Source organism: Macrobrachium nipponense, chromosome 11 (genome assembly GCF_015104395.2).
Source record: "Macrobrachium nipponense isolate FS-2020 chromosome 11, ASM1510439v2, whole genome shotgun sequence".
NCBI lineage: Eukaryota > Metazoa > Arthropoda > Malacostraca > Decapoda > Palaemonidae > Macrobrachium > Macrobrachium nipponense.
This window is the reverse complement of record NC_061087.1, coordinates 11,939,942-11,951,934: the sequence shown is the minus strand read 5'-3', so window position 1 is coordinate 11,951,934 and position 11,993 is coordinate 11,939,942. Positions and strand designations below refer to the sequence as shown.

General features: G+C 35.0%; 1 protein-coding gene across 1 annotated transcript in view; it reads right to left on the bottom strand.

Moving 5' to 3' along the window:
* The window catches only part of LOC135223715 (transmembrane protein 184B-like), a 115,400-nt gene that overhangs the window by 92,131 nt on the left and 11,276 nt on the right, over positions 1 to 11,993 (bottom strand). Inside the window, 2 exon segments of the mRNA XM_064262494.1 lie at positions 1,635 to 1,713; positions 1,715 to 1,895. Of these exon segments, the coding sequence (XP_064118564.1) occupies positions 1,635 to 1,713; positions 1,715 to 1,875 (240 nt within the window). The 5' untranslated portion in view covers positions 1,876 to 1,895.

Here is an 11,993-nt window from a genome sequence, read left to right as displayed (position 1 = left end):
ATATTTTCTCTCTCTCTCTCTCTCTCTCTCTCTCTCTCTCTCTCTCTCTCTCACACACACACACACACTATCGGAAACATGCTTAGTTTGTAATATCCGTTCTTTTATTGTTTGATCCAAAACTCATTATTCACCTTACTTGATACTGACAGATTAGCCGATGCAATAACTGTGCGATTTACCACAGCAACGCGTTAAATCTTAGGACCCTTTCCTTAATTTCCCTTTCCGTCTCTGGTAAGTATCTCCACTTTCCAAGTCATCCATATTTCTCCGAAAGCTAATCAATCACCTCTTCATTGAGGCTTTGTTAAATAAAAAAAAAAAAAACCTTAGCAGCATCAACCACGTATAGGTTCACCATAATCCAACTTCCACCCACAGAGAGACAGAGAGAGAGAGCAGCATTCGCTCCCAGCCCACCACGTTCTCAATGACAGTTATATACTGCTCATAAATATCATAAGCAGTTTCTGTAACACATTACAGGTCTCTTCTAATTCAAGTCATGCTCATAATTCTATGGCAGTATCGGACAGACTCTTTTTACCGTTGGAGACACAAAAATAAAACAAGGCAGTACACCATTAAAATACACAAGGGTGGGCTACATGGTCCAGAAGGTAATTCATACTTGTTAACTTACAAGACTAACCTTGGTCAACAAGGTGACTTCTCGTGCAAGTAAATACACGCCCTACGCCAAAACTTAATTTTATAGAACTCACAGACCAAAAGTGACTAATTCCGTTTATTTACCCAAGCTTAATAAGCTCATGCTGGTCCCAATCCCGTCGAAGAGGTGGATTTAGTGAAGGTTGTATTCTCCTGTCTTGTTGACTTAAAAGAAAAGACATGCCCGTGTCTTGTAGATATAGACGATAATTATATCGGAACGCGACAAACCTCAACGGTCTGACGTGAGCCGTAATGGGTCCTACCGAGGACCGTTAGCTCGCAAAGCAGGTCGTTTCAATCATTTACTCACCTTTTTGTTTGGCTACATAAAAAAAAAAGTTGACGCAAACGTAAAATATATACTATATAATATATATATATATATATAATATATATATATATTATATATATATAATATATATATATATATATATATATACATATAATATAATATATATATATATATATATATATATATATATAATATATATATATATATATAATATATATATATATATATAATATATATAATATAATATATATATATATATATATATATATATATATTATATATATATATATATATATATATATATAGATATATATATAGATATATATAGTATATATAGATAGATATATATATATATATATATATATATATATATATATATATATCTATATATATATCTATATATATATATATATATATATATATATAATATATATATATATATATATATCTATATATATATTAATATATATATAAATATATATATATATATATATATAGATATATATATATATATATACTAGATATATATATATATATATATATATATACATATATATATATATATATATAATATATATATATATATAATATATAATTTATATATATATATATATTTCGCTGGCTCAAGCACATAAACACTGGAAGTAAACCTTGGTTCACTCACCTGGTGGCAGGTAATGAGAAGGGCGGCCCAGACGAACGCCCCTGCAATGGCTTGTGCGGCTGTAGTCTGAAGGAACAGGAGGTTCTTGGGTGGGGTCGATGGGCTCAATCGTGGAGATGTCCGGAATCACGGTGGTGACTTCGGAGGCGGTGTTGGTGACGCCTCCCGTCACCGCCTCCGTCGCCAGCCCCGCCACCGTCGTGGGAGAGTCCGAGACGCCACCGCCACTGCCAGTACTCATCACGCTGCTGACGGACGCCTCTGAAACGATAAGGATGAAAAAAGGTAATTTTTTTTCATTATAACGCTCACAAACAGACACGCAGAGATTTGGGACTGAGAACTAATAGAAATACAAATTCAGTTATAAAAAAATTGAAAAATGGGGTGAGGGGGGGTGGGGAGGGGGGGGGGGGGGGGGTGGGGGGGGGGGGGGGGGGGAATCTGTTGAAGCCATGTACCAGTGCAGCAGATTTCATGGCAATTTTCACCATCAAGCCATATGAACAAGAACAAAATTGTCGGAAAATGGATTCGAAAACGAACGTGTGTAGCGTAGATTAGAAGAGGCCACACTTGTTTATTTTCCCATTATAAAAGTGATAAATCTTGGCCCCTCTATTCAACATCCGGCAATTATTGCCTAAAACAGTCAACAAACGCACGCACATGCGCGCACACTCATAGGGAAACGCGAACATATTCGCATAAATGTTTTACCGTTATTATATTACCCATTCAGATGATTAATGCATCATTCCTTACTCTAGCCCTCAACAGCTTGAAAAATTAGTTATTTCAGGTATAAACTACGCAAATAAACCCAAATTACAAATGAGAGAGGAGAGAGAGAGAGAGAGAGAGAGAGAGAGAGAGAGAGAGAGAGAGAGAGAGAGAGACCCTAAAAGATAAACTAGCTGTGGTTCTCACACGAAACTTGCAAATCATACTAATACGGAGTCATAAAAAGAAATACATGTTCAGGATGCCTTAAACCCCAACGATCACATCATTTTATAATAAAACCCAATTAGAACAAACGACCAACAGATAAGGTCTCAAAATTAGTTTGTTTGTGGGAACAGGTACGTAGTTAGATAAGCAAAAAGGAAACTTAAAAGATGCAATTTTCATTTAAAAAATTGCAACACATCTGAAAAACGATACAAAACAAATTTTTTGACACTCGTCAAAAATTTGAACACAAGAATAAATATCCAGATTGTACCGTTACTACAATTAAGATTTAAAACAAAATCTGAGACAGAACTTTTATGGTCAAAACGTTTTTCAAAATACAGTACGGTACTGCCAGGTTTGGTTTGCACTTCAACTGAAACCTGTTAATGGAAAGTTAACCAAGTTCAAGTAAGTGCGAGGGTATAAATTCAACAAGTTTGAGCTAATCTAATTAATGGATACTATTTATCTCAGCACTATTTGTAATGATCTGAAACTGCATACCAAATTTATGGTCCATGGCCAATCATAAGTCCCTCACTGAGCATCACGAGCTATATAAAACTACGAAAAAATAAAACATGACTTTCCACACGCCGACAGCTACGTAAATTACTTTACTGCTCCAATAAGCTGCACTAAAGACAGATAGGCAAGGCATGCTAAATTAATTTCTAATAGATCTTATTCAGACTTATACTAACTTTCAACATTCACCGGCCAGTCAGTTACCACCCAGTAGACAAAGTGAGTTTTCAGCTAATACATTAATCACAATCAACTTTCCTATAACCACCGAGGAAAACTCACAACCTAATTACCAGGAGGTATGTAGTCCACAAGCAAATAGGGAATGAAGAAAAGACTTACGGGAACAAATCATTATACAACAGCAATCCTCCTCTGTCTAGCTGAAACTGGATTAGGCTACCCAGTAGCACCATAATCCTCAATAACCTTTCTGTTAATTAGTACACCCAAGGTCATGGTACATAAAAATGAACAAACAAGTCATGTAATTCATTCGGCCACTGGGAATAATAAAACGATCTAAGTTATCGTTTTGCTAAACAATGAAACACTGCGACAAAAGATCAACGCTCTCGATGGCTCAGAGAAACTCGGTTCCTAATAAGGTATGACAGGACTCTAGGAACAAAATAAGGGGAACTCTGGACTTCCAGTTTCAACATAAATTCTTAATGCGATGATCACTGACAATTTTAATGCAATGATCAACAACAAATTATTCTTTGATATAATGCCTATCACACGATACTTCAACTATACACATGTAAAAAAAAAAAAAAAAAAAAAAAAAAAAAAAAAAAAGTAAAATTTCACTGCAGCATTTATATTTCCAAAATACAGATTAGTTAATGCAAATCAAATGGATTTATAAAATAAAAAAGGGACACTTCCAGTATGTGAACATAATTTCAAGTATAATTCCTAGCAAATGATACAAACTAACCAAATTACATGAAAGTGACGCGTTCGCCCAAAATATAACCATATCTAATTAAATTACACGTTTACATAACATATATTTAGAATGGAACAAGTTTTCTACCCAGACCACCTTATGCAAGAATCTTCATCACATTAAAAAATGTACATAGGGCTGTCCAATGTCGAACTCGCGAAAAATACTTCCGTATGTATTTATTATTTAAAGGATTGTCTTACCAAGCGTTAAACCAAATTACGTGGGAAAAGCCATCTTAACTTCATGACAAGTAAGGTATCTTATTATGAAATAGAAAAATATAAACATCTAAGAAAAATAAGTCATCCGTTTCATCATGCAACAGTCTCCTCGCACCAGCAAAGCCGGGTATTTATATAGTACATAGAATAAGACAGACCGAGAATAATTACCAAATGAGGTTACCATACGAAAGCATTAACTATAATGACGTGTACCTTTATCTAACGTAAGGGTAACCAATAAACCATAGTATCCAGCCCTACACTGTTCTTAAAAAGTCGACATGAAAGGGTGACATTTTCACAATTAAATGCATGCCTATATATGAAATAAAAATATTACATGTTCTAATAAACAAAAGGAAAATCATTAAACAACTCGAAATCATAGCTTCTTTTAAAAACACAAGCTACATTACCAGATAAAGTTTTCTAACTTACAATGGAGAGAGAGAGAGCAAAAATGGGGTGAGGGGGGAAGTAACACAACAGTACATATGTCCCACTTGAATCCTACCATCCGTTAAAATGGAATAAGAAATACTAATAAAATAATATATAAAACAATTTTTGAAGAAGCCTCCACAAAGCTGACAGAAAGTATGCGTTCACATGTCAATCACTTCCTAACTTAGTGTTTACGACAAGAAAACAACATTTTAATACATGATTATAACAAATTAGTCAGGGCTTGCCATGTAACCAATTAAGTAGACAAAAAATGTACATAATCACTAGCTAGTCATTACGCATTAACAAATCTCCGTACCGAACACCGGGAAATGATCAAGTTTATTTAATAAATGATGACGAAAAAGAGAAAAAAAACATCGACTATAGTAGATTCACATTAACCATGCATTTGATGTCTAGGCCAGTCCCTTACGATGCTCCTGATTGGTTGTTGATAAGCCAATCACAAGGCTGGAAACTCTCAGTCTCTCGAGAGAGTTCACATAGGCAGGAGACAGGGTGTATGTTCCACCTCTCCTGAGGGATACTTTTGAAAGACGTAACCCTCAGGAGAGGTGGAACATACATCATGCCTGTGTAAACTAGAGAGAGAGAGAGTCTCCAGCCCTGTGATTGTTTGTTTGTTTGTATGGTGTTTTTACGTTGCATGGAAACAGTGTCCAGCCCTGTGATTGGCTTTTCAACAGCCAATCAGGACCGTCGTAAGGGACTAGCCTAGACATCAGATACACGGTTGATGTGAACCTACTATAGGATATTTATGAATGAAAGACATAATAATCTAAAAGTTAGATTTATTCTAAGCCTTAGCGCAATAATAATAATTACAATGCAGATTCATAGGTTTAATTTTTGCGTGGACAAAAATAAAATCTCAGAAATACGCTCAGATTAATTTAACAACAGAGTAAACGTGTCATATAACTGAAGTCAAGTCCAAGAAAACAAAAAAGGAGAAAAAATAATTTATATAAAAATGATTTTGCTGCCGTGTTTGTTGAATGTAAGGAAATCAGACATAAACACGCAAAAACCGTCCACTAATCCGAAGCAGCAGCAGTACCCCCTTACAAAAAGCGCCATAATCTTGCACACCCTAGCACTTAAAAGGACAACATGGTATATCTTAATAATCCTGTTTTCAACATCTTTGCGCAATGCAAACTAAATCTACGATAAGTACTATAATTACAAACTGATCTCACTTTCATTAAAAAATCAGTACTATTTAATTCGGTAGACTTTCATATAACGATTATCCACAAGGAAAAACAAATGCAGTTCAGTGCTGATAATGCTGGGTTGCCATAAATTAGTATTGAGAGAGAGAGAGAGAGAGAGAGAGAGAGAGAGAGAGAGAGAGAGAGAGAGAGAGAGAGAGATGGATTTTTCCACGTAAACCTACTTCCCCATTCTCTTCTGTCGTTGCTTATATAATAGCTAATATCATTAATGAAAACGGCATATGAGTAATAAGGACTGATACCCTACCCAGAATTACCAACATAGGTATTCATCATCACCCTATGACTGATACCATCATACTTCTTTATTATCATATGACTGAATATCCAATTAACGAAATATTATATGTACAAGAGAAAATAGGAGGCCATAAATAACATGCAACATACTAAACGAGTCATCTAATTAGGCTACACGAGGTCATAACAAGCTCATAAGCAAACCAATACGCTATGAAAGAAATATAACGAAAAACAGGGCCAGGCACCCTGATAAGGTAGTCATTAAGATAACAAGCCTACCCAAAGCCTGGATTTTTTTGGTAATGGATTTGAGCAGCATACCATTCAAGTTTTCATTAACGTGAAATGTGGCGTAGACAGACCACACCGAGTCCATCTAACGTAAAACATTTTCCTGTTATTCCGGAATGAAATCAAACCGATACATAACTAATACGTCATAACTAAGAGGATTTTATATGACAATGAATACTGCGTACAAATATTGCTAACAATAGCATAAATACTTCTACTCGCCGGAATCTTATTAATATTTCTGTACCGTACTACTTGCTTCATAACATTACAAGCAATAGAAAGATGCTATTGAACAAAAAAATATACCGCTCTGAGTCTTTCCCTAATATCCTCTAAAAAAAATTATTTTTTTTTTTATTCGAGCAAGACTTTCGGTATTGATACTACACGTTAAGCCCTTAAAGAACCGAAGAAACAATGTAATCAAATAGCCTTCAATATGTTTACAAAAGCTCAAACAACATTTCAAGCCTATAAATAAAAATTCAAATAGAAACGGGTCATGGCAAAAATTCAAACCGATGGCAGTTGTATTCACACAATTTTCCGAACTCGAAAAACAAACGAAACGAAATATATAACATAAAGGCCATCTCAGATAAATTTACAAAGGAAAATACGGGGATATAGCCAATCTGGCAACAAATAAAAAAGGGAAAATACATGAATGGGAGATTATCAAGTCAGGTTGATACAGTAGTACTGACAGTTACGGGACAAGAATTAAAACAAAAAAATACAAATATAAGGGTAAACCGTAAATATACAACCTAGAAAGAAAAACAAATGGCGATAGTTTGGAGAGAGAGAGAGAAGAGATAGAGGAGAAGTAGGCAGAGAGAGAGGAGAGAGGAGAGAGTGACTGGTGAGAGAGAGAGAGAGAGAGGAGACGGAGGAGGAGGGAGGAGCTGAGAGGAGACCAGACAGAAACTTATTTTTCCATCTTTACACTAGGGCATCAACATCAAGAGATCATCATAAAAAGGCTTCCTTGAAGAACAAAACATTTGTGTCTGTGAGTGTTATGATAAAAGAAAATTCGACAATCAATAAGGAATATAGCTATACGTCGTATAATTGATTGAACGTCCCTTGCCATATAGGCTATGTGTAACCTGTAGGTAAAATTAGTCTACAGCTTATCTTATTCGTTACGAGAATCGGTCACAAAAAAAAAACTTATTTGGTATGTTAGTGCCTAGTGGCATATTTTTATTCAAAACCACTGCATAGTCTACTTGAAATCTCATTAAAAACTGTAGCAAACATCACATGCAAGTAGCCTAATATATATAGCCTATTTTGACAAAAAAAATCTAAACTGGCCAAAACTTATAAAACCCAAATTGAAACGAAGCACATATACTATACTATAAAGGCATCCTATCAAATTTTTTTCCACGACTGAGTCGCCGCCGCTTGAATTTCATTTCCTTTACCTCAGCCTCTCTCTCTCTCGCCATCTCTCTTCTCTCTCTCGCTCTCTCGTCTCTCTCTCCTCTTCTCACACACAAACCCACACCACACACAATTGTTAGAGAGAGAGAACGGGCAAAAACGTCTTTCAAAGTAAGGAAAATTTCCAGGAACAATTAATTGATGAATTCCTCCAACTCATCCAACCCACATTGCCTAAAAACAAGCTATTCACCTTAAACAGACAATGTAAACCACCGGAAAGAAATGCCTTAGCAGTAGGCTATATAAAACACCGTATCCATAAACATCAAACCTTTCAATATATAATCACAAGTATTGTGTACCTATGACAGTAACTGACTAAACAAAATTTAAAGCCGCAAACAGCAGAATAAACCACGCAGCTAACTTGGAAGACTTTCACTCAGACCGACCTTTATCGTGCACTTATAAATAACCTTTCTACTAAATCGCCTGCTTTACAAAACCAGAGCAATAAAGAGCATATACCTAAAGACCATTACACTGTGGGAGCTTACGAACAGCAAGATGAAGTATTACTCTCTTTCATTACAGCAGCCTTTTTACGAACATTTATATCAAAGGAACGTCACAAAACGAAATGACAAACGATCTCTGTGTATTCATATGAAAAGTTATCAAACTATGAAACATGACAAAATAGTGACGCATGACGTCACTTGGATCTATCTCGAATGTACCCTGGCACTGGTTGCTTGCTATATTTGCTGCAGAGATTTCCATAACGCGGATCGTATTTACTTAGTTCTTGAATCAAAGGAGGTTTCATCCTTTCAGGACACGGGAGGATTAGGATCAGTTAACATAAAGTGTGCTTTGCTTTAGTTCTTTAGATGAGAAATTACAAAAACCAGGTAGCCAAGTGCTCAACTTACTAAACTTAACAAAGCTTTCGATAGACCCACCCAATGTGGGAATTTTGGGGTTAATTTCGTTTTTAATAGTAAATTATTTCGAAGTTTTATACATTATATATATATATATTAATGATAAAAATATAAAGTATAAAGTGGTGCCCGACTTGACGTAATAACGAACTCTGTTCCGGTGCAACTAGGCCCATTATCAGCTGGTGAGGAGATACAGTGTTAACACCAAGTGGTTATACGATATACCCATGCCTAAAATTATCTAACGCTGTCTAAATGCATACGCCGGAACCAATTGCAAACATCTTCAAAACTTAAGGTCCCGTTGAGGCTAATATTAAATATCACTATGTACGCCAATAACTTTCATCATAAACTAGCAATACCGTAACAATCCAAATTGCCTTTAAAAACTAGACACCAAATTCCTTTCCTCAATCTGTGAGAGATAGTTTTACTAGCTCACATAAATGAAAAATACCTAAATTTTTCACTTTTGGAAGGAGATACCAAAGCCCCCCCAAAATAAGAGCCTTGCTCATAATCTGGCGAAGTACGTCAAGAGAACTGTTCCAAATAGTTCTACATTTGCATTTCTTTGTCTTCGTCTCGAGATAAGAGCGGATATTTTCCCACTCACTACTGTATTGAAGTTGCAACAAAATGCAAAGGTTGTTAACTATCTAAGAACCTGCAAATAAAAACGACCCTCTAATGAAGATGAAGTTTCGGACTCCTCAATTAATGTGTGATGACGTATGATATCGTACCGAAGTATGTATTACAGCCTATAGCTAACTCTAAAAGGATATTGTTATCAAAACTGATTACATTTCGCAGGTATAACAAAAATCAAAGAATAAACAATCTGCTGAATGCATGTGCATAATGACATATGATGCACATGTAAAAGTAGATACAACACTACTGATTATTACAATACGTTCATAACGGAAGCACAAAATAAAGCAATCACCATGGCTACCCGAGATATAAAGAACTGTCAAAAAGGGCACGTGAGAGGGGGAGCTCTAAACAGACCAGCTTAGTCACCACTCGTACACAAGGATAAGTAGCATCCATACCTGGTTCGCCTTAGTCATGCGCTCTTAAATAGCACACTAAAAATTTTACGCTCTTACCGCAGCAACTTTGTTAGAGAGGCACTACCATTACCTTAAGAAATCTGGTGAAGATTTTTCTTACCAGTATACACCCAACACTACCACTTCGTAAATTAATTTCCCCAAAAGTAAAGAACATTCAACGGATTCAATAAACAAAATCTGTAAATACTTGTATCATAGTATTTATGTATATCACAGTATATTACCTACTATGTACGCGACTGGATATAACCTCTAATCATGTGGCTCACCTACTACACAAATAAAATATCCCAGGTATTAGCTTCAAAACGTAGCAATCAAATACCGAAGGCGATACTTTAGTAAATGAAAAGGCCATTAACTTTTTAACGTCAAAATTAACCCAATAGAGGTGATAGGCATCTCTTCAAAGAAAGATTACCGAATCCAGTCAGTAATTGCTCGACAAATTAAAAAGCTACAAAAATCTGGAGATATTTGCGAACAACTTAGGAAATATAAACACACACTCATACATATATATTTACATACTAAAAAAAAAAAAAAAAAAAAAAAAAAACAAAAAAAAAACTTTCACCTAACGAAAGACCAATTTTTTATGTATGAAATCTGTAACCAGAAACCAAACATAGGTTCCAATATATGAATACATATAGAGGATTACGTTGAAAAGACTGTTGGCTAAGCTATTCAAATCCTATCACAACTAACATCTGACGGCCTTACGTCTAAAAGCAATAATTATATACCACTCAGTGATCAGGTTAGGCTAATTTCAAAATAGAAAACACTACTGTACTCTAACAACCATAACCATCTTCCGTGTTGGACTGGCCCAAAAACAATAGCCTGTCCTCTGCTTCAAATTCTGAATTCACTTTAACTATTACTTGCCTACAGTACCTGCAAAAGAATGCAGAAACCATATGTGATCTACCTATCCCACAAAACCTTTTCAAACTGAAAGTAAAAAGAATGTTTAGTAATGTACTTGCAAGATGGTTCTCTCTTTTGGGTAATTTAAAAGCAACTGAAATGTGATATCAGGGACTTTGACTTTACAACACAGCTTATTTAAAAATACAATTTTGGTTCTGTGCCTACATACATAAGTAATTACCATAATTGAAAAATTACAAGATGATCTGCTTCCAAAAAACATTAGCAGGTGAAGATTTCTCCTACCACCAGTTAAAAGTCTACCCATACCAACCAAATCAACATAGAAAAATATCTACCTACTAATAAATGTAATACAATAACTAATTGCTCACAATTGTTAAATGGAGAGCTTCCTTACTAAATAATATATATAACCTGTCTGAGCTAATATTTTACTAAATTTTCAAGACACTAGTTATATAATCATTATAATATGCAAACTGAGTTACAGATAAACTAGAGACCTTACAAAATTATATCACAGGTCAAAATCATTAACATACTGTAAGGAAAATTATCTAAATATGTGAATATAGAAAATATAACAAGTCTGCAAGGCATCAAAAGTACTCTTTGAATAACCTAACTTTTTGAGGGATTTTAATCTGGCCTTGGCTGGGTTTGGCTATATCTAATTTGGTCTAGCTTCATTAAGTAAAAACTCTTGAAATACAGCCAACCAGTACATTCATACTGCACTTTAACAAAATGTGTTACTATCAATGATCATGCCTTCACTATATAGTAGTATTCATTTTCCCAAAAATTAACCACTCTACTTTATACTCGCAATAGGCCTCCAATAAGTTTAATATTATGGTTGTAAACACATTGGTTTATCCAAGGATTTGGACCACTTGGCAACATATTTCATTATGCCTCCAGCATATTTCACCCACAGCGAGACTAGATCTGTCAATCTACAGACACAACTGGGTTGCTTACATAACAATCTCTGAAAATGAGTGACTAAGTATGTGGTGCATGCAACAAGCATCATAACTATACATTAGAAATTCAAAATACTAGAAGACAAAGGAGAGGGATTTA